This window comes from Cyprinus carpio, chromosome A13 (assembly GCF_018340385.1).
Source record: "Cyprinus carpio isolate SPL01 chromosome A13, ASM1834038v1, whole genome shotgun sequence".
NCBI classification, from domain to species: domain Eukaryota; kingdom Metazoa; phylum Chordata; class Actinopteri; order Cypriniformes; family Cyprinidae; genus Cyprinus; species Cyprinus carpio.
Genome location: NC_056584.1, coordinates 23,840,132 through 23,865,034, shown reverse-complemented (window position 1 = coordinate 23,865,034; position 24,903 = coordinate 23,840,132). Strand labels below are relative to the sequence as shown.

The following is a 24,903-nucleotide window of genomic DNA, read 5'->3' as shown; positions in this document are numbered from 1 at the left end:
ATAAATATATATATATATATATATATATATATATAAAAACACAAAATGGAAAATAGACGCATTTTGTGCAATACATTTTTCCCAAAATGTAACTTGTCGAACATTTTTTTGTGACTATGCTTATTTATTCTCTTATTAAGTGAAATTAATTTCTTAGCTGATTATACACATTTCTCTAAACATAGTTTAAATCATGTCAAAGCATTTAACAGCCATCAAAACACTTAGCTTCAATAATCATCCAACTTAATTATAAAGTCAAATAATGTACCTATTCTCAGGTCATGTAAAACTTGCATGACTGAAACTAACATTGACAGTAATATTACTTTCAAAAAATAAACATAAAATATATATTTAAAAAAAAACCTGCACGTCAAGCATATCTTTTCTAGATGAGAAAGATGGTTAAACAGGGATGGTTAAACAGAATAACACAAAAAAAGAACAATGTAACGTAATTAGCAATTCCTGACTAAGTTATATCATTAAATTAAAGGGATACTCAAACCCAAAATGAAAATTTTGTCATTAATCACTTACCCCCATGTTGTTCCAAACCCGTAAAAGCTTTGTTCGTCTTCGGAACACAATTTAAGATATTTTGGATGAAACCCGGGAGGCTTGTGACTGTCCCGTAGACTGCCAAGTAAATAACAGTGTCAAGGTCCATAAAAGGTATGAAAGTCGTCATCAGAATACTCCATCTGCCATCAGACGTGCAATCTGGATTACATGAAGCGACAAGAATACTTTTTGTAAGTGAAAAAAACAAAAATAACAACTTTATTCAACAATTCCTTTGTCAACAGTCTCCTCTGTGTCTCTCCATATCACCGTATGCTGCATATGCTCTTCTTTATCATCAGCGCCACAAGGATTTGCTGTTTTCTTTCAAATCAAAGCTAAATACATGTAGAAACAGTGCATCCTTGATACAGAAGAGCATACGCAGCATGCAGTGATGTGGAGAGACATGGAGGAGACTGTTGACAAAGGAATTGTTGAATAAAGTCGTTATTTTTGTTTTCTTTGCTTACAAAAAGTGTTCACATCGCTTCATATAACCCAGATTGCACGTCTGATGGCAGATGGACTATTCTGACGACGACTTTCATACATATTATGGACCATGACACTGTTATTTACTTGGAAGTCTATGGGACAGTCACAAGCCTACTGATTTTCATCCAAAATATCTTAAATTGTGTTCCAATGACGAACAAAGCTTTTACGGGTTTGGAATGACATGGGGGTAAGTGATTAATGACAAAATTTTCATTTTGGGGTGGAATATCCCTTTAAGTCAAATATTTAATAAATGCACACACAGGGAGCGTTTTCTTGTAAAACGTACTCCATATTTGTTTTGCTTCAAAAAAAAACAAAAAACATTTTTTATGATGTACTTGCAAAAAAAAAAAAAAAAATAAGGAAACAAATGCTTCCCAAAACCGTTGCAAACACACAACACCATCATCCATCTCTCTAATGTGAGAAAAAAAAAACATTATAAGGAGCTCTAAAAAGGGAAAGGCGAAGTAAAAGAAAGAAAAAAGATATACAAGTAACAGAGAGAGACAGTGCGAGATATGAAACGAGAGAGGAATGGATGTGATAATAGAGGGAATATGGCAGTAAGCAGCATTAACGTTAAGTCTTCAATCTCCTCCATTTGTTCAGCTCTGCCTCTTTATTAAATCAGAGGGGAGGATTCTGGGAGAAATCCCACAGGTCTGCCGTAAGTGGGGGCACACGAGGGCCAGCGGGAAGAGAGACACAGCCAATAAGATTTAGGATGAACAAGTCTTATCGACAGGAAACAATTGCTCGCAATCACTTTCTTTCTTCCCTTCCTCTCGTTCTCTCTCCTTCTCATTTTAAGTGATGGAGTTGGAGTCGCAGTGAAATCAAAAGGAATAATGGTGTTTTGTGACGGAGGGATGCAGGTTGAATGGAGGTTGGAGGGGTGGTGATGCTACAGGTCCAGGTTAATCATGAATTGTGTCGTTTAACACCCCCTTGCACATCTCTTCTCTATCCCTCCATATTATAAATACACTGACCTCCAGCCCAATGCACTCTAGCCTATCCAAGCGCTGTGAAGCTGAGAAATTAGTTTTATTACTTTTCACTCAAAATCAATAATGCCACCAATAAGAGAGAGGGTGACAGAGAGAGAGAGAGAGAGAGAGAGAGAGAGAGAGAGAGTACAAAGATAAAATGGTAAAAGGAAAAAAAAATACATATATAGGAGCAGAGGCTCAGGAGAGAGAAATAGATAATGAAAATCTATAACTTATGAATATTTTGGGAAGTTTTTCTTGCATTTTCTTTGTTTTGTGTTTCACTTTTCATGGCAAACATTGATTTCAATTTAGAGGACTACAGCTGCAGTTTATGACTGCAAATACAGCAGAAGAATCCACAACACATTTATGAAACTGTCTAGATGGGAATATATATAATATTACAGGCAGAGAAAAAGGCAACAATAATCAGTGAACATTTAAACGTGACTAAAACTTCCTTATAAAACAGAACAGTTTGGCTCTAATATCTGACTGGATGAATCGCTCTGAAGTTTTCACTCCACAAAATAACAAAATAACATACAGGTACATTTAAAATACATTTTTCAGAATCTTCCAGTATTGCATGTTTTTTTTTTTTTTTTTATGTTCTTTTCCACCTCAAAGCGCAAGGATGTGTTGGTGAGACTGGGTGCTGTTACATAATTGGTAATGTTATTTGGTCATGTATTCATCAGCGGTTGTGCTTTGGTGGTTAAAATAAAGCATTAGCAACTTTAGGGTTTGTGCAAATCTATACCGACACCAGCAGCAGCAGTTCAATGGGTTCATATCAGAGCAGCGGCGATAATGATCCCAACCCAGAGAAATAATGACTGAAATCTACAGAGGCCCAAATCGCCACCAATCTTTTGGAAACAGTATCCCACACACAGCAGTTTCTGGTCATTTTCAGCACAATTTGAATAAAGTGCTAATCTAAAACAGCTCTTTACTGGGATGTCTGAAGATCCCAGACATGTCACGGCCAAGCATTTGTTGGTAAACAGTATTTTCATAGAGCTGCATGCCTGTTACTGCACATAAATGCAATTTAAACAGTGGCAGAAGTATGTGAAACCTTTGGAATTGGTTTGGTTTCTTCATTAATTAACTGGTCGTAAATTGTCATCTGATCTTCATCAAAGTAGCAAGTATCAACAAACACAATGTGCTTTGACTAACAACACACAAGTATTTTATTACCAACCAATTCTAATGGGTTCACACACTTCTTCTTGCCACTCTATACAACACTACTGTTCAAAAATTCAAAAGATTTTATTTTTTTAATTTTGAAAGAACTCTCATATACAGTATCAGGCCTGCATTTATTTGATCAACAATACAATTAAATCAGTAATCAGTGTTGCAATTTGAATATATTTTCAAATGTTGTTATACATGTACCATATTAATAACAGTCTTTTCAGATTGTCAAGCCCATGTTATTTTTATTTTTTTTTAGCAGGATAACTGTGTGATCATGAGAGTATCATACTTGGTGTTTTATTGAAATTACTGGAATCAAAAGTTGCTGTAAACTGAAGTCTGTCTGCTCTTCTTTCTATTTCTATTTTGTTCTTTTTCTTCTTATTCTTTCTCATCCCCATCCCCATATAGCCTGAAAAAGTGGCAAAGGTGTGTGTGTGTGTGAGAGAGAGAGAGAGAGACTATTTCAGGAGCCTAAAGGCCTCTGCTAAACTGAGCTCTCAGAGATGGAGAGACAGGAACAAAGAGTTTCCCTGGCTGAGGTCTAGAGGGACATTAAAACACACACACACACACACACACACACACAACACTCCTTCAGTGTTTGGCCCTGGAACTGTCAGTGGGGGACAGAGATAACGATGACATCACACACACACACACACACACACACATACACACACACAGTGGCTACAACAGCAGCAGATTAATATATTTGTGTCATTAGTATTTTCTTGTAAAACATACTCTTAATAATGCTTTATTTACAACTTACTGAACTTATAATAACATTATGTAAATATATAATACTGATAATCGAGTCCAGTTCAGTGTGATTTGATGTGCATGTCTGTAATAGCTATGCTAAAGAATCAATGTATTGAAAGCTCCAGGGTCAGTGAGACCTTTTCACACACTGATCCTGATATGCTCAATGTGGGTAAATGGCTCGATAAATTACAGTCACACTCTGCAAACATTTACTGTAGAATCAATACTGCATTTGGCAGAGATCCCAAAGAGTTCAGCTCAGGGGACGAGAGACTAACCAGAGCTACTACATGAGAATGTCTGGAAACAGAACAAATCTGCTCATATGTGATTTCACTCCTCATTTAAAATCAATCTTGACCTTGAAACATTACAGAAGAGATTTAAATAATGCATTAGTGGATTTGAATCTCACACAGGGTTGAAAGACTTATGATAAAAGGTTTTAAGAGCTTTAGGAACTTCACTATTTTGATTCCAATTCCACAAAAAGATTCAAGTTTCTCAAGAAATCTATGAACAGCTCTTTTGGTACAACCGAGGAAGCACTCAAAAGAATCTGTCCAATTTAAAGAAAAACTAATGTATTCAGTTTTTTTTTCTTCTTCTTTTTTTTAATTAAGCACCGTTAATTAGAACAAAAACCCTTTTCCATATTGATGTGGGCATGCCCAGTAGTTTTTACTGTATTCCTTCTAGCCTTAACCCAAATAACCTTCTGTTAAAGAACAGCTAATGGAACTATGCATCATAAAATATAAGAGTGGTTCTCGAAAATTAAATTCCAACCCTAGAACTTGATATTGAACAAATCCTTTTGAGAAACCATTTTACAGCTTGAAAACCTCCACATCTAGGTTTGAGTCTCACCTTTACTGTGATGGTGAATCCGGATGAGTACAAGGGGTTTTCCCGGTCCAGCTGCCCGCTCACTTTCAGGGATCCGCTGATGTAGTCAAGAGCAAACACGCTGTTGGTGTTACCTGGTAAACAGAATAATAAATGGACTTTTGTGGCAAAAGGGTCAAAATATGTTTCTGTTTGCACTGAATACTAACATATTAAATGGAAGAGCCTGTACCCTAATTACACTTTGACTTTTTAGCATTTAGATATTTCAATAATTGGAGGGTCATGATTGTAAAGTGGTTAAATATCTGAGCCCAAACTCAAAGGTTGTAGGTCAAAATCCTCAGAGGCGTCAATGAAGCGGAGAGCCGTTGAGTTCCCTAATCACCATTCTGCCCTAGAGCAGGGCACTTAACCTCCGCTCCAGGGGGAACGTCCCTATCATTAGCTAAGGATTTCAAAGAATTCATCTGATCATTCCTATCCTAGAAATTAGGGCTGGACGGCATGACAGCTAATGCCAAAAATTTTACAAATTTGCACATCAATAAGAGGATTCTAGAATTCAGAATTCTAATAACATTATTATAGATCTATCTAACGGTCTGTTGCATGAAATTCTTTAAACATTAATTAATTTCCATGCAATTCTACTTCATTGCATTCCAATTTTGTAGTGCAATCATGCACCCTTTTGCTCATGATCTAAATCGCAATTTAAAGGCATTCTTAATTTAATTCTGAAAACACACACAATCCTCGTTAGTTAATGTAAGTCAGGCATACGGCACCATAAAGAAGTCTAAGACAGAAGATTGAGTTATGACATTATTATTGCACATTATAAGGTCAAACAATTATATGAAAAAATTATATAATAAAAATGGATTATGAATTGTTCAGAATAAGATCTGTAACATGCATTTACAAAACAGAAAGAGCCAGTTTTCATTTCATGCCGACTTTAATAGACTAATCACACAGAACCAGCATTAGAATGACTGTGTGTGTTTTACATCAAACTGTGATACAAAATATCGCTCGTACTGCCCACAACTAATGTATTTTGGAAGAAAGTTGTTCTACAACCTCCATCACCATGATGAATTTAACTTCTGGAACATCATGATCATAAAGACTCTACTAATGATACTAGTTGTGTTACTAAATCATACTACAACTCTTAGGTCAACAAAATGCTAGGCATAGACAAAGAGTAAGAAACAGAAACAAAATCCTTCCTCTTCTATACTGTCTGACAGAGAGCAGACGTGGTTTGGGACTGGATCTCTCCCTGGTCTGGAATAGAGGAAACTAATATCTTCCGACTAAGGGAACCTGTTAATTAATCCGTTACTCCTGAGATATCATGCTGGTTTTGGGTAATTAGTTCAGTGCTTGGCAGCAGTGGCCCAAACTTTAGGGCTACAACAGAACACTAGAACGGCTCGCCATCTAATCCACTATTCATCTTCCACTCAAAACATTTTATACTCCCTCGATAAAACTGTTGATCTCATTAACACCTCACTTTCCTTAATTACATGATATTTCAGTAATTATTTTCATTATATTTTCCTGTCTTTGTCTCTCTGTCCATCTCTCACAGCTGCAGTGTATATTCACAGCACACTAAGTCCATCAGATGCAAATGGCACACAGAGTGACACACAATCTGTCTTCTTTTGTTCTAAATGATAGATCTCACCTCTGTACAGCTCTCATCACGTACAATCATGTACTACTAAAGATCATCAGCTCCCACAATCACTCCTACATTCCTCCACATCCCCCTTCCCATGTAAAACCACCCAACTTAGTTCCTCCCACTCCTCCATCAGGGTTGTTTGTCATTCAAAACTGAAATAAACTAAAATGCCTTTTAATTTCCGATTCAAGCCCTGCATTTAAATTAAATTTGAATTGAAGTACTGTACCAAACCGGATTCAGCTGCACCTGGAGTTATAAAGTACAAAAGTAGAATGCAAGTTTTGTTAAGGGACAGGTACTCGTGTCAAAGACTGACATGGAAGAGAAGAAATTGTCGAATAAATTCATTATTTTTGTTTTCTTTGCGCAGAAAAAGTATTCTCATAGCTTCAAAAAAATGAAGTGTGACCCACTGCTGTCACAAGGACTATTTTAATGATGTTCTTATTGCGTTTCCAGGCCTTGAACATGGTAGTGTTGCTGTCTATGCAGGTTCAGAAAGCTCTGGGAACTATCCCTTTAAGAAAAATCATACTGTAATTATAAACGAAAACAAAGCTGTCGAATGTTGAATTGGCAAAGCCTTATTTGAAAGCAAAAAAATAAAAAAAAATTAGATAGATAGATAGATAGATAGATAGATAGATAGATAGATAGATAGATAGATAGATAGATAGATAGATAGATAGATAGATAGATAGATAGATAGATAGAATTATTATTAAGTTTCTTCACCTCCTTCTTCCCAGGTACTCAAACTTTTATTCTTCCTCGTTCTTCTCGTCTCAGGAGTTCACTATTGTTATGCTAAATTGGACATAGCCACAGCACTGCTGAATTGACACTGGATTGAGACGAGCTTGTTGAGCATGCATGAGCGACTCAGAGCTGCCCTGCAGAGATAGTTGTGATTTATACATTCAAATAGCAATCAGAACCATCTGCGTAATGGAAATCAAACAATGAGAGTACCCAGATTGATTGAGAGTGCTTGAACCAAGTGTATGCATGTGCCTCTGCTAGCGTGAATATATTGGCTCCTCTGGGAATCTAAGGCCAATTAGAACACACACTTAAATTCACTTTCCCAATTGACCAGTGTGAAATCAAACGTACAGCTGAGAGCCATGCTGACCTGATGGATTCATTTAAATTAGAATGTTTGGCTGTTCACTGGAGTAAGACCACTGCAAGGCATGCTGATTTGGAATGATAATCATCTTTATCTGGTAATGCAAATATATTTCTTAAGGTTTGGTGCAGACGCAGACTCATTTCTGAGGGGGTTGTGAGGACACACTAATTATAAACTTGGCATGAAGAGAGATTTCATGGATTTTAAATATATTTTCATCATATATCGATGAACTGTCTAAAAGTCGCATTAAATTTAAATTTAAAAAATTTAATTTCTGTCTTTATTTATCATAAAATTGCTCCAAATCAGGGTTTTTATCATTAACTAAAACCAAAGCTAAAACCATAAACAAATTCATTACTAAAATAAATATTAACTTAAAATATTAATTCAAATGAAAATAGAATATAAAATTAATATTAATTGAAAATTTTAACAAAAACTATACTATTATGTCCGTGATACTAATGTAAGACTGTTCCAAACACTTTTCTTTTTTTGTGATCAACTTTTTTATTGTTTTCAATTCAACAAAACAACATCCATTGAAACAAATAAAACAGGTAAGGGGGAGCAACAGACACATTGATATTTTTACAGTCTGAAAGAAGAAGAAGAAAAAAAACTTTTATGGTCATTCCTTTATATAGAAAAGTGTGAAAAAATATATATTTTTACTTGTTTTGAGCGTGACATGAACCAATCACTTTTCATGGGAAAAAAACTGAATTGACATAAGGGTGAGAAAATAATGACTGAATTTTCCTCATTGAATAAACTATTCCTTCAACTAGAGGCAACAAAGCACAGGTTAATAATTTAGTAACTGTACACGGAGTCAGCAGACGAGAGCTGTGATTTAGAGGCGGCAACATTAGCGTGAGATAAGCAGAATCTTCAGAAGACCAGAATGATGCTGCGTTCTGCCTGACAGAACAAAAACTCTCTCCCGCAGAGATTGACATCTCATCAACACACAAAGTGACAGCAGAGAGAATTCACTGTTGGAGAAATCAAGCTCAGCTGAAGTTGATGGAGAGAATAAAGAGGCGAGTGTGAGTGAGTGGAGCTGTGCAGGAGAGCAGATAGCTCACTCACTCTAATCCTGCTGAGAGCCAGCAGCTAAGACACACCACAGCAAAGACAGTGAGCTGCCGTGAAATTAGAGTGCTGGGGAAACCCTTTCATTACGCCCTTTAATGGAATTTAATTATTGTCTAATAGATGAGCTAAAAGGATTTGTTAACAATTTTCACCTCAGCTCAACAAGAGCAATATATTATTATTATTATAAATAATAATAATAATAATAATAATACTTTTAAAACAATAATATTATACACTGCTGTTTAAAAGTTTGGGGGTTGGGGATTTTTTTTAATTAATAGTTTTATTCAGCAATAATGCATTCAATTGATCAAAAAGTACAGTAAATACATTTATAATGTTACGAAAGATTTCCCTTTTAAATAAATGCTATTCTTTTAAATTTTCTATTCATCATAGAATCCTGAAAAAAGTATAATTATTTCCACAAAAATAGTAAGCAGCACTACTGTTTTCAACATTTATAATATTAAGAAATGTTTCTTTAATAACAAATCAGCATATTTCCTAAATATTTAGCTTTGCCATCACAGGGAAAATGTAAAATATATTAACATTAAAGTCAATTATTTTAAATTATAATAATATTTCACATTAATCACTGTTTTTACTGTATTTTTGAGCAAATAAATGCAGCCTTTGTAAGCACAAGTTTTCTTTTAAAAAACATTACAAAAATCTTCTTCTTAATAATAATAATAAATTGTGAAAAACAACAGCAGCAACAATAAGTATTATTGTTTTGTTGTTGCAGCTGTTTTTTTTTTTATATTATTGAAAGCAACTCAAACAAACACTGTTTATAATTCAAGTCTAAATTATCAAGTCAACATAAAATCAATATTAGCTCTGATTTTAATACTAATTATACAACATTAAATATGGTTTCTCCTGCAGCAAGGATAAAAAAAAATGTTGTTGAATGCATAAAACCATCAAAATTCTACTGACCAAAATTTTCCTATTTAGCCTATGTCATGTTAATAATTTGGCGTATGATAAACATACTTATGAAAAAATCTAGATCCAGCTGAGAACTGATCTACATTTCCATCCATGTAATATATGTCATACTGTATGTAGCAGGAGTTTCATGAAATATTCCTCATCTGAAGTGGCAGCCCTATGTGTGCCTCCCAGACAGCACTTGTTTACCTTCTGTTTGTGAAGGTGCTGTAAAATCAATTAAAGTCACAGTCCATCATCTGCACATCTGAGCTTAGCTGAACCTCAGGTTAAAGAAGAGGAATGAGACTCCACTGCCCTCAGCCTCTGTTACCGCGGCACCTGATATCTCTATATTTCAGACTGATTTACTACAAGAGCCTTGATCTTAGCCATGCTAACAGAGCGACACAAATTAGCTCACAGTTATGGGTTAGTGAACCTGCGCAGCAGATAGCCACGCTTTGTCGCATCTATCAAGTCAGTCAGGCAACAAATTAGTGGACACGCCGTGAATTAGTGAGTAATTTCATTATGCTGTCAGGAGCGGGGGGTGAGTTTCAGTGTCAGCTGAAATACACCCGAAAGGGATGATTTCAACATATAAACAGTGGGTTTAAAAGACAAAATACAGTGTTAGCTCACCAATGATCTAGCACGTAATGCCTAAGGCTGAATTATTTTTGGATTTACGGAAAAATTTAGGAACTGTAACCACAGCAGTCAGCCTAGTGTCCCCAACTGAGCAAGCCAAGTGCGACAGTGGCAAGGAACCAAAACTCCATTGGTGACAGAAATGGAGAAAAAACCTTGGGAGAAACCAGGCTCAGTCGGGGGTGGGGGGGGGGGGGGGGTAGTTCTCTTCTGGCCATACAAAACCAGCATGGTGTGGTTTAATTCCAGGCTGCAACAATTACAGAACTGTAATTACAGAAACTGAAGTAAATTAACAATCATGCTCAGATGAGGATTCTTGGTGACAGTCCCATGCTGTACCGCTTCACAGAACTGCGTGTGCTGCACTTGGAGCATGCTTAGAAATAGTCAGACAGAAAATCAATTTCACATCACTGATAAAAGGTTGGATGAATGAAAAACTATCATGCTATGCCAGGGGAATAATTAAAAATGTAACAGAATGAGAATGCTTCTGTTCTTATGGGGGTCTGGGACTAACCCAGCCCTCCCCTCTCAATGCCCTGCATTATCCTATTCATCGCAACAGCTCCAGTGCTTGGCAAATGAACAGTGTCACATACCTATCATTGTTTCCTCTTGAAACCTTTGGAACAAACACCTGCTAACTAGTGCCAGAGTTCCCATTTCCCCTGGCACAAACATTTAAAGCTTCATGCGTGCTCTCTCTGCCGCACATCTGCTGTAATAGTGTCTGAGCGTAGTGCGCTTTTGCAATAAACGAGGGCAGAGTGTGGGCATGTTGACAGAGGCTGGGGCACAGGAGATTAACCCTGGGCCAGGCCTGTCTGTAGTCACTGAGTACTGGGCCTATGCCAGTCCATTTTTGGCCAGAGAATGGGGTGACGGTGGGGCCACTGCAGGCGGAGGAGGGAGCACAACCTTCTGGGTAATTATGGAGGATTGGCGGCAAAAGGTGTAGAGAGGAGGTTGGCCGAAAAAAAGCCGTTGAGGGGACAAAATTGAGTCCTGGCAAACGTGACTGTGTGTGTTTGTGCAGCTACAGGTGTGACATTTTTGCACAGGTGCAAATGCACACACACAAAAATCTTAAGATTGCACTTTTTTCATGCAGATTTTTACTTATTCCAAAAAAACTTAAAATGCATTATTTATTTCACATGCAAATGATGTACATTTCAATGTGTATTACACATATTGTACATTATACAGTATATACAGTGCTGTGTAAAAGTCTAAGGCCATTAGTATTTTCACCGGGGGGAAAAAATGGTTTTAAGCCAGTTATTTTTGTCTATCTTCTGTCTATCTTTTGCTGTAATGTTTACATTTCACAGCAATCTCACCAGCATCCAGTCTGGAATGACATGAAGAAACAGAAAAAAACTGAGACAGAATAAGTCCATAAGAACTGTGCCAATGTCTCCAAGACACTTGAAGAAACCTTTCTGCCAAGCTACCTGAAAAACTATGCAGCTAAGCAAGTGTACCTATAGGACAAAAGCTGTTTTAAATGCAAAGGGTGGTCACAAAAATGTTGATTTGATTTAGTTAATGAAAGTTAATTGATAGTTAAAAATCTATTAATGAAATTTTTTGAAAGCATCTGTAGATTTGCAGAAAGGTTCCTTCAGGTGTCTTGGGGGACATTGCCACATTTCTTTAGTATTTAGTCTGTCTAATTTTTTTCTGTTTATGTTAATCCATGGATGATGGTCTATACAAGTTTGGAACAAAGTCAGACACAAAAATCCACAAAACTAAAGTTGCATATCTATAGCAGGTGGAACAGAGGTCATTTTCATTGTGACCTGCCCCTTCACTGGTCGCCATCCAATCAGTGGAACAGAGAGTGCTGAATGACAGCTGCTCCACAACTGGTCATCCATGAGGGTTCAAAGCAACCATGATGGCTCTAAATTGCTTTGTGTGCTTCAGTGGCTTGACCGAACTGCCAATACACTGTGACAGCCGCCGGCTATACGGACCACTGCGCCCTCACCTGTCACCCACACCTGTGTATGACGAGACTCGACAATACACACAAACACACACACAATTCACACAGCCATCTTCCTAAACCTTACATACAAATATACACAAACAGTTTAATCCTAAGAGGAAACACCCATATTAAATCATAAAGCTTACCAATGGAGTACAGTATATCTGTCGGCAGGGGAGTTGTGTATTAAATCTGTTAGGAAATTAATTTGCCAAACAACTGCTATGAAACATCACATCATTATTAAGGTAAGAATTTTTAATGTCTCTAATGCTCACCCAGGCTGCATTTTTTTGATAAAAAATACAATACAAACAATAATATTGTGAAATAGTATTACTGTTTAAAATAACTGTATGAGATATGAATATATTTTAAAATGTAATTTATTCCTGTGATGCAAAGCTGAATTTTCAGCATCATTACTCCAGTCTTCAGTGTCACATGATCCTTCCGAAATCATTCTTATATGCTGATTTGCTGCTCAAGAAACATTTTTTTATTATTATCAATGTTTAAACATTTTCAGGATTCTACATATTTCAGGACTTTAACATTATGTCTTTACTGTCAATTTTGATCAATTTATTGCATCCTTGCTGAATAAAAGTAACAAAAAAGTAATAATTTCAATCAATCAATCAATCAAATCTTACCGACCCGAAATTTTTCAATGGTAGTGTATTTTATAATTTTTTTTTTAATCTTTATATTTATTATTTATTTCTCTTTGGCAGGAACAATAAACATCCACAAACTGGATCACACAAAAACAAATGTCTGTACGTATGCAAGAATGTGTCAAGTGAAACTACTAGAGCTGAAGTCCTTCAAGTATTGCAATCATCACTATTTCAAGATGCTTGAATTAACTTTTTCATTCAGTGGAGTGTGTGTGTGTGTGTGTGTGTGTGTGTGTGTGTGTGTGTGTGTGTGTGTGTGTGTGTGTGTGTGTGTGTTTTGCTGGGGATTTCACATTACCGCTAGTAGTGAGCTGGAAAATGAGAAGCTAAAGCAACCACAACTCACACACATGCAAACACAGTGTATACATATACACTCACACAATCACACACACACACACACACACACACTTGATTTTTTTATTCATAGTGGAGGCTTTATGCCGTATTTACAAATGACATGTGATTTGAAAATATCAATAAATAGTGTTGAAAAATACAAACAAATCAGTATAGTTTTGAATTGCACACCATTGCAATAAATGGAGTTACATAATAGCCATATAGTTTCCAGGCTGGTGTATTTTTATGTAATAAAGTAAAGAAAATGTAACTTTTAATGAAAAATATATTTTTAGCAAATATAAAAAATACAAATAATAAGACAATAAAATACATAATAAAATATAAATGTAGCTATGCATATTATATATATATATATATATATATATATATATATATTCTCAGACATTTCTCAGACATTCTTTTTTTTTTAAATGTTAAGTTTTCTTAAAAGTGTTTTGAAAAATATTGATTGATTGATTGATTTTTAATGCCATTTCAGCAGCAAGGCACTCTTCATGGCAAAAAAAAAACAGAATAAATAAAAGTCATACAATTAAAAAGAAGCTATAAGACATTTAATTTTAATAATAGACAAATAAATATATAAAATAAATTTAGGTTATTTTATATATTTAAATTTAATAAATTTTGGTGATTTTTTTTTTTTTTAGAGTTGTTTATTTAATTTAATATTTGAATAAAAGAGTTGTATATTTTTTTTAGTAATTGTTTTTTGAGAAGGAAGGCATGGTGGTGGTTCTTCAGAAAATAAATGCATGTATACATTTCTGTGGAAAATGTTAGTAGGACAAGTAAAAATCTGTTCTTCTTATTAAGCTCTAGATTAGTCATTTTTACGTTAGAAAGTCTTTTACTGTCCAAGTGGACCATTCTTGGCAAAATAGTTTCACAAATTTTAGTCAAAAGCCTTCCTATGCTAAACCTGTGAGTGGAAACCTGCCACATGCTGTTAAAAGTACTGAAATTAAAACGTTATAAAATATTCACATTGTGTTTGTGCATGTGTGGATGAGACAGCAGTCTCTCTGGACAACCAGTCAACACTTATTGAAATTCTGCTCGCCTCGTTCTCAGAAAAACACACCCAGATGAAAAGAGAGAGGGACTCAAACATGTGTAGCTATTATAAGAGAAAGACGAGTGCATAATCTGATGTGTGTGATCAAGTGTGTGATGAGACAAACGATTCTCACGCTCACCACCACACACACACACACACACACACACTCCACCGATGTTTAATCACCGTGAACCTACAGTACGTGCACCGCTTTTGCAACCTATCGCACAAAAGCAACAGGAAAGTAATATTGTGGGGACGTGGTTCGAGGGTTTAGAATATGTTCTGAGGTTTGGTGATTAAAAGATTGTGATTCCTCCAGGCTAATGCACTGCGTTACGAGAGCATCTATGTAATGAGAATAATTTTAGAGCATTAGGATAGACATCACAGAGTCTCGAGCGACAGCCAGACAAATTCGAGCCACACGTAAATGCATACACAAAACACACTCACATGGTAACATGCACAAAAAGAGCTGATGTTTATGCCCTCATTATATTTATGCTTTCATACAGGTGAACACACACGCATTGATGTGCACTTCGCACGTAGTTTAGTCTACACGTTTTCTTCTGAACTAACAAAAAGATGTTAACAATAGCCTGCATTACAATACAATGCGTATACTTTCACTTTCAACAAGCATCTACTTCAAAAGAATGATAAAATACTGAACAGATGACTCTGTAGAGACAGACAAATGGCCATTTGACAGCATAGAGGATTTATTCAAGTCTAAAGTTGACCTGAATGACTTCTATTACCTATTCTATTACCGATTTAATCAAACCTCTTGAAAAGGACATGACCAGCTTTCATGGGCTTTAAGGAAACTTAATAGTATATTACAGAAAGCATGAGCCAAAAGGAACATGGAGTGAAAATACAAAGCATGAATGTTCAAAACAAGCCAAAGCGGGTAGTTTAGTTGTTTACTTGCTGAGTGAATAAAGAATTCAATTAAAAGCATCTATATCATTTTTTGTTTTGAACCCATCAAGCTCCAGATGAAAGGAGAAAATAGTCAAATGACATGAATTAGCTTTTAAATCAGAAAATCTGTATTCGCAAAGCAGAAAACACCCAACAATAGTACAAGGCCTATCAGCATAAAATAAAATAAAATAAAATAAAATAAAATAAAATAAAATAAAATAAAAAATAAAATAAAATAAAATAAAATAAAATAAAATAAAATAAAATAAAATAAAATAAAATAAAATAAAATGTATTCTGGAGACTTGAAAATCATTGGAGGCAACATTTAAACTGCTATAATTCCGTTATATTATAGTAGACGTTTTAACAATGTAATTTTAATTAAAATAAAAATATTTTTATTTAAATAGAATTAAATACTCTAAACACCCCTACTAGATTTATGCTTTGAAATGGTGTCAAAGAGTCAAAGTCTTAATAGACCATTATATAAAACAGGAGCAAAATGTGAAGTTGTATGTGATATTTAAAAGTCAAATGATAACCAAATCATAACCTTTCATAATGAACAAACAGTCCTGAGCAAAGGTCAGATAGATTTACCACCCAATCACCAAACTATCAACCATTCATCTACTCAACACGCAGCATTTACAGCAACACAAAATAGAAATCTTTCCTCACTTTATATAGATGGCAAAAACCCATTTGATTCCATCTGACACGAAAAACTGTTTTATGGATTATTTGAAATAATTTAATTAATATACTCACATAACAAATGCAAAATCCAGATTAGTGACAAATACACTCAGATTTCAGATCAGAGTGTGACAGTGAAATCAAATGCTAATTCGGACTCGCAAAAGAGTGACAATTGAGGCCTACTTAAACCCCCAAAAAATAAATACATAAATAAATAAAACAAAACCTTACCCAACTGGCACAAGCACAAAATCTTACCAGAAATTTTTTTTAAAAAAGCCGAAAAATACAAACCATTAATTAAACTATCTTATGTATATAATTTAACTATCCCATTTATGATGTCTATTTTAGTCTTCTTCTTTTTTCTTTTTTTTTACTCTAACTATACTATTGATTTCATCCACCTGAACCATGCGGGAAACATGAATGTTTTGACACTATTGAATTGCATGTCGATAGACAATGAAGCTTTTTACAGTCACAGAGAATAGGATAGGAATTTAACAATTCTAATTCCACTGAGCAATTCTTGTTCTTTAATGATTCCATCAACAATTCTTTTAGTAATTTTGAGGATGAACTAATGGAATGATATTTGGAAATTGCATTCACGATCCACTAACTACCTATTGTCAAATGATGGGATTATTTCAGAATTCAACAGAACTGAAACAACAAATTGGAAATAAACAGTTCTTGGAAATGTGGTTCATGTTCCACAGTTATTGCATTTAACAACCTTTCAGTTCTCATTTTCTTTCCTAATCCCATACCTACGATTTAGCATGCTTGAGGCATTTCATCTGTGAAAAAATCAAAAGGCATCTCTGCACAGAAAACACACAGAAGAAGACATACATAGTCCATTACAAAAGATGCGTTTACACAGCTGCTTGAAAGGTGATCATTCATTCTTCTGCACAGCGGAAAGAAAATAAGATGCTGATCACGATATCAGTAAAATTTAAGGTAACTCTGATGCATATATTGCATATTTCATGCATATTTATGCATATTGTACAGCATTCAGTCCACATCAATGGAAGAATGCAGATTTTACAGAACCGTCAACTGAACAGAACATCATGGAAATCATTTGGTTTCAATATTTAAAAAAAAAAAGGATCCATTCTCAAATTAGAACAGGCTCTAAAGGGCAAAGTGTCCAGCTTTCAGGACATCATGGCAGTAAATGAATAAAGAATAAAAGGTGTTTGGTGTCTGCACTATAGGCTGGAGGGACCCATCTGACAACCTGTCAGCCATCTCTCACACACACTCATTCAATATACACACCACCATCCTCATCTGAAATTAAAGACCCCTCTCACACACATATACACACAGATATTTTATTATCAGCTAGAGCTTATTGTAACCCAGGTCACAGGGTTGACTATCGATCAGAAATCTCGGGCCTCAAGAGGAATAATCAAACCCAGAAAGATAGATTGGAAACTTTGATCTCTCTGCTCAAAGTGTCAAGCACAAGATCCACAGATGATTGAGCTCATTGAACTTTTTCGGTTTGGTCGCGTGTGCGTGTGAATGTGAGGATATAAGGACTAGGCAACATTTGGAAATATGTGTTCCACAAATAACTGTGCAGAATTTTAAAAATTAAAAAGTGCAGCTTTGTATGCACTGAAATAATGCTTGTGGATCTCAATTCCATTGTGAAAATCTCTCTGCATTGTGTAAGTACTATGAACTTCAGTAGACGACATTAAGCCGTTCATTTTGAAAGGAAACTGTGACATGATAAGATCCTATTAAAGATCAGACTTAGATGGCAAAATAAAAGAATTTGAGCTGATCTTTATGTCTTCATCACATATCACGTCTTTGCAGGTGGATTTCACAGGCCACGCTGTTGTGAGCAGACTTGTGCAGGAGCAGGTAATGGCTTTTTAAGTACTCTATGCAGGCAGTGAGTGAGTGTGTTGTAGAAAGCTTTCAGTGCTTGTGCATGTGTGAGAGAGAGACAGAGATTATCACAGGAACGAGTGTATAATTGGAAAGCTGAAGAGAGTGTTATTGTTCCAGTGATACACATCTAAAGGCGATGGATACATCATACATGTACATTGTATATAGCAGTACGTATGTGTTAAGGCCCATTCACACCGAGGATGATAACTATAACAATAACGATAAGGATTTAGTTGTTTTTAAAATCACTCTAAATGTAAAAGTAGAGCAGAGACCACCACAACTATATCGATTATGACACAGAGGATTGATATCACTGGAATTCACTTTCAAAACAATTATTTTTTCAGCTCATGAACGATAAAAACGTTGACAGCCATTCAGAATCCATCTTACACTAAAAACCTTGAGAATTTCAACTGCAGCGCATGCTTATAATAAACAGAACATTATTGTGTGTTGATGTGGAGGCTTATATAGTTATCTTTTTAATTATTGTTATTGGAGTGAACGGGCCTTTCGGGATTGTACTACTACTACAATGCTTTGGCCCGTTGTTAGCAAGTTGTGGACATTTTTTTTTGTTGAGTAAATGAAAATAACTTGCTTACATTGTATACAGCATATATAGCCACCCGTTACATGTCCAACAGTTCCAGTATTTACATTACATTTACATTTAGTCATTTAGCAGACGCTTTTATCCAAAGCGACTTACAAATGAGGACAATAGAAGCAATCATAATCAACAAAAGAGCACTGATATACAAGTACTATAACAAGTCTCAGTTAGATAGATAAATATAATTGATAAAGACCTGGCTTTGTCATTAACACTGATATACAAGTACTATAACTTGACGATTAACTCATAATGTGTAGATTATTACATCGTATTTTAAAATCATGAAAATCGGTTTTTTAAACATCCGCACGGCGCTTGCCACTCATAATATCCCGTACATCAGAATTTCAACCCCTATAAATGTAACCAACCCCCCCCCCCCCCCCCCCCCCCCCGCGTAGAGACATGCTAACCTAGCAGAGCATGTGAGCGAAACAGCGCGGTGTGAATCCGCTACGTTTCCCGCTTGAGTAGTGCGATACACTCAATCGATCAAATTCGCCCCATAAAAGCGCCCCGTTAATACCGCTCAGTTCGCGCATAAACCAATTCCCGCTCAGATCCCGCTCCGACATAAAATGTCTCTAGCAGGCCTAATGTGTTACTGTTAAAAAGGTACCTAAATTACTTGGATTAATTGTCTAAAATTATGCATGCAGTTAAATGGCAATTTTTCAAAACGAAATTCTTACATTCTTCTGAATTTTATTGATCTGTATTAGGCTAATTAAAATAAACATTTGAATATGAGGTAATCTAACCTTGCTTAAACATAGCCTACCTAAAATTCAAAACTGAAGAAGTGTATATAAATAGCGACACAGTAGTGTTATTGTGTGTGTATCTAACGGTGTAGACACAGTGTGACACTGTCCTGCTGTGTGTTACAACAAGTTGGAGATATGTGACTTGAAGTGTGTATGTACACTTGCTCTGTCCTACGTCCATGACACTGACTCACTGCGTGAGTTGGCAGTTTTAATCTTGAAGTTTAACAGCTCCTTACACCGAGTGTGCATACATGGACAGGTCTAGATGTTGGATGGGCTAGTATAATCCAGTTCCAGCATAAAAAAAGGTAATACAATTTTTTTTTTTCTATAAATATCTTGTCTCAGTTACACATTTGACCTGGTAAATGATACAAGAATGATAGGGCTTTTGTTTGTGCATTGCATTGCATATCAGGATGGACAGATTGCTATGAAAAGACATGCTTTTTGTGACTAGGATTTAACTTTGGATACTTTTGCGGTAAAAGTGCAGGGGCTCTGATTGACTCTGCCCTATCAGTGCGGCTCCCATGAAAAAAAAAAATAAATAGTAAAGATTCGTTGACAGTTTATAAGACTGTAGGCATGAGAGCACGATAAGACCTTATGTTCATTTTATTTTAGAGTAACGTCTCTCTCACGGTTCAACAATGGCAGGACCTGCCATCTTGTCACTTTTTGACTTGTTGTTTCTGATGGCAATTTAACCTGAAGGGGGAATCCAGATCAAATCCCAGAAGGTAAAATCAAAAACAAAATAAAAGTTTAAAACTTGTTTTGAACAATTTCTTTGTCATCTGATATATTGATTCTAAGTTAGGGGGGGAAAAAAAAAACAAGATTTAAATCGGAAATCGGATTTTTTTGTAAAAAAATCGGGGATTTTTTTTTTACCACTTTTAGGCCATATCGCCCAGCCCTATCATTAACATTTATAAATTATTTATTTATTTATTTATTATATTGTTTGGTTATTGTTTTTTTATGCCTTAAAATCATCCCTGCAAATTGTTGGTCTGAAGAACAGAGAAGCACTGCTGATTGTCATAATATAATAATAATAATAATAATTTGTCCTATAAATGTAACGTAAATAATTGTTCATTATGTAATTATCATGTTTGGAAATTGTAACCTATACATTTATATATAATACTTATTTATGAATACATTAAATATTAAATATTTTTAGTCAGCAAAGATACATTAAATTGATCAAATTACCCATAACAGGAATTTATAGGGACAGTCAGTTCTAGTGGTTCCAATTAGTTTTGTTGTGAAACAGTAATAATGTCATATTAAATAAATGTGTTAATGCTGTTAAAAATAACAGCATTACACATATTTAATAGCATTTGTTATCCTGTTAAGTTTGACAGCCCTTATAACAGTGAGCAGACATGCAAGCCCTGACCTAGTGTGCATGCATGATCTAGTCACATCTACTCTATTCAGTAAACATCTTGATATTTGAGTGTCTAAATATCATCTTGCTTAATCAACTTGGTGAAAATGGCAGGATGGGGCTGCAAGCTGTCCGATGTACCCTGAGTACGACACAGTAGTCCAGATTGTGTGTGTGTGTGTGTGTGTGTGTGTGTGTGTGTGTGTGTGTGTGTGTGTGTGTGTGTGTGTGTGTGTGTTTGTGTGTGTGTGTGTGTGTGTGTGTGTGTGTGTGTGTGTGTGTGTGTGTGTGTGTGTGTGTGTGTGTGTAGTTATATTTCTTGAAGTTTATGAGAAGCTCCTAAATTGGCATCTGCATACATCAACAGAATCTCTCCAGGTGGAATCTCAGCGTTGGTGAGAGTCCAGTTCCTTGCATAAAAAAGTGTAAATCAATGAGAACTGATCTCTATATATCTGTGTGTTTTTCTTTGGAGGTTTGCATGTTAAGTTTTAGATTAATTGTGGGGGTGTTTTTGTTTGTATGTTTTTTTGTATCTTTTTATAGATCTGATTATATATGATATTGAATGTGCTGGTCGATTTAATGAGGTTTTAACTTTGGCCCTTTAAAGCCACCATAGCTGCAGGGGCTGTTAGCCGTATCTGTGAGCGCTGTGGTTCATGAACCCTGCTGGGCTAAAGCTCAGGACAGCATTCTCCTAGGACACTTTATAATGGATTCTACAGGCATGAGAGCACGCTGAAGACCTTCACAAGTCCCTCTGTCTCTCTCTCTCTCTCTCTCTCTCACACACACACACTCACACTGCTACTTCGCTTCAAGCTTTGTAAACCGGAGTTGTCCAAATGTTCAAAGTAAAAGTTCACCCTTCGACTTGTCCAGGAGTTGTGCTAAAGTTCAAAGACACACATACACTTAAAACTTCCACATCAGTCCTTCTGATTTATAAAACTAAGAGCTCCAGCTTTAAAATCTGATCTCATTTAAACCATAAATCCATTCAGCATAGCCACACCTTGCAAACACCTAGAAACATTCTTAAAACCAATCAGAATAGCTTGGCAACCACCCATAATCAACCTAGTAGCTAGAAATGTTTTTTAAACTACTCAGAATAACTTGGCAACTGCGTAGCAGCACCCTGGCAACCACCCACAATACCATGGCAACCACCTAGCAACATCCTTAAAACAACTAAGAATAACTTGGCAAGTGCATAGCAACACCCTGGTAACCACTCACAAACCCACTGGTACGTAGAAATGTTTTTAAAACTACTCAGAATAACTTGGTGACTGCATAGCAACACCCTGGCAACCATCCACAAACACTCTAGTAACTAGAAATGTTTTAAAACCACTCAGAATAACTTAGCAACTGCATAGCAACACCCTGATAACCACCTACGGTATAACCACTTTACAGCAACATTCTTACAACAACTCTGAAAAACCTAGCATAGCAACACCCTAGCATTTCCCTAGCCATGGCAGCAGCCATAAAGCTATTCAACTTAGCAACCACCTAGCAACATTCTTAAAACCACTCTGAATAATTTAGCAGCTGCATAGTAACACCCTGGTACCCTTATGGTCTTTCAAATCTGACTTTGTATCCTCTATGATTTGTAGTAACCATAAATTCATTCAACTTAGCAAATGCAGAGCAACACCCTGGCAACCGCCTACTAGCATTCTTAAAGCCATTCTTAAATAACCACTCTTCTTCTTTTTTTTTAGGAAACAATGTTCAACATTTATCATATTGCTGTTGGTGCTGTTTTATAAAAGCATAAGCTACTCAAGGCATTTTACCACAGTGACTTTATGTCACTGTATAATACCATCTGAGATATAAACATAGTGCTTGACTAGTTTACCTTCTCTTTATTTTCACATTTAGGTACTGTTTTGACTTCAGAAAATCATATAATGACATTCCAGGTCAAGTTGCAGGATTAGAGAGGAAGTTTGAGGCCTGAGGAACAGCACAGTAATTTGGCAGTAAATAATAACATCAACAGCACTGTCATCACACCTCTGGGGGAAAATGAGTGAGAGAGAGAAAGAGAGAGACTACATGAGAGTGTGATCTCTAGTCTCTAGATCATTAACACACATCACCCTGCAATTAAAAACTCACTTATCTTAATTACTCAACTAATGGGACGAGTCCCCGCAGAAACACACACACACACCCTCAAAGGACAGCTACAATGACATATACACACATCCACATGCGCAAATAGGTGTGGGAAAAAAAATCCTGAGATGTTCATTCATACGATGTTGATGAATTTAACAGTAAATCTACACTAATGAGCTTCTGTGCGTGTAAAGGTTGTTCCAAAAGTCTGTTTCTATAATGTACACTAAAACAATTAACATCAAATCAGAAAGGGTAAGTTTGTCTGTCTTTGTCATTCTATCTGTCCATATGTTGTTCGTTCCATTCATTCGTCATATCCATTCAACTCCAAACTGTTGTTATTATATGTGTGTGTGTGTGTGTGTGTATCCATCTATCTATCTGGGCTATGAACTATTAAACTCTTTTGAAAACTTTCAAACAATCTAAACAATGTGTTATTTTAATGTAAAGGTATAGTTCACCCAAAAATGAAAATTACCCCATTTACTTACAAGGCATCCTAAGTGTATATGACTTTCTTCTTTCAGACAAATACAATCAGAGTTATATTAAAAAAATGTCCTGGCTCTTCCAAGCTTTATAATGGCAGTGAATGGCTGTTATTTTCAATAGTTCAAAACAAGTCCAATAAAGTGCATCCATCCATCATAAAAAGTGTCCCAAGCGTAGGGCTGTGCGATTTGGGGAAAATATCTAATTGCGATTTTTTTTGACAGATACTGCGATTGTTGTTTGATTTGCGATTTTAATTTTGCAAAGTCAAGCTTCAGCTTAATATTGTCAATAGTGTGCAGGACAGTATGGGTATTGTTACCCTGCTGAAAAAAAACAATAGAAACCATCACAGAAATTCTTATGGTTTCCATTAAAACAATTACAAAATTGCTTTTTGTAGTGTGTTTTGGGCATTATTCCAATAGGAATTACTGTTGTTCTGTTGTTTCCCATCTGACAGATTACATCCCTCAAATAGAATCCATCAAATACCAGTAGACACCATTATAGTTTACATTAAAGCCAATATGATTCCCAGTATATATAACCCTTAAATCCATTGCATTTTCTATTGTCTTTTTTTAGCAGGGAATATTATAATTGTATTACTACTTTTACAGAATTTACTTAATTAATTACTTCAGTCAATTATTAAAGTATTACAGTACATAGGTTACATAGGCTGATTTATTAATTTTTAAGCATTTGGGATTTTACACTTGAAGAATTTACACTTGTTTTAAACGCGGAGCCAGGCGTGAGTTGCCACAGGTTGCGCTCGTGTATAACCGAGCATTACGAGACAGACTACGTGTGTGTGGCAAGTTTAAACGGCTGAATGATGCGCAAACCTGATGTTAAGACAGAAAAGAAAGTGCGCTCATCAAACGATTTCACATGATCTTGAACTCAACCTGAGTATCCTGAAGAGAGCGACGCCTTTTCCTCTACCTCCACCCATTTTCCCCTGCTTCTTTGATTGTCCCCTTTAGATTCACACACAACGGCTTTGAGAGAGCATGCAATATGAATTTTTGTATTGTAATTAAGATTTTGAATTTTTACTAGGGACATTCCGCTGATCTAGGGTCAGGGCCTGTGCAATAGCTCTTATGATTACAGAGTATGGAATCAGGTCCAGGAAATAGCAGTGCTCCACTAGCCAGCGGGAATGTTTAACCTACATCACGGATCCCTGTCCTATTGCTTAGACCATTAGACTTGAACCGCTTGCAGGAAATTGACACAATTCTCTTTCCATATGAAATTTTTGCATTAATGCTCCACAAT

General features: G+C 35.8%; 1 protein-coding gene across 3 annotated transcripts in view; it reads right to left on the bottom strand.

Annotated features, from left to right (window-relative positions):
- LOC109048505 (cadherin-23-like) overlaps window positions 1–24,903 on the bottom strand; it is a 233,629-nt gene that overhangs the window by 99,995 nt on the left and 108,731 nt on the right. For all 3 annotated transcript variants that reach the window (XM_042769422.1, XM_042769420.1, XM_042769421.1), the window contains exon 10: window positions 4,926–5,038. In XM_042769422.1, coding sequence (XP_042625356.1) covers window positions 4,926–5,038 — 113 coding nt within the window. The remainder of the gene's footprint in view (window positions 1–4,925; window positions 5,039–24,903) is intronic.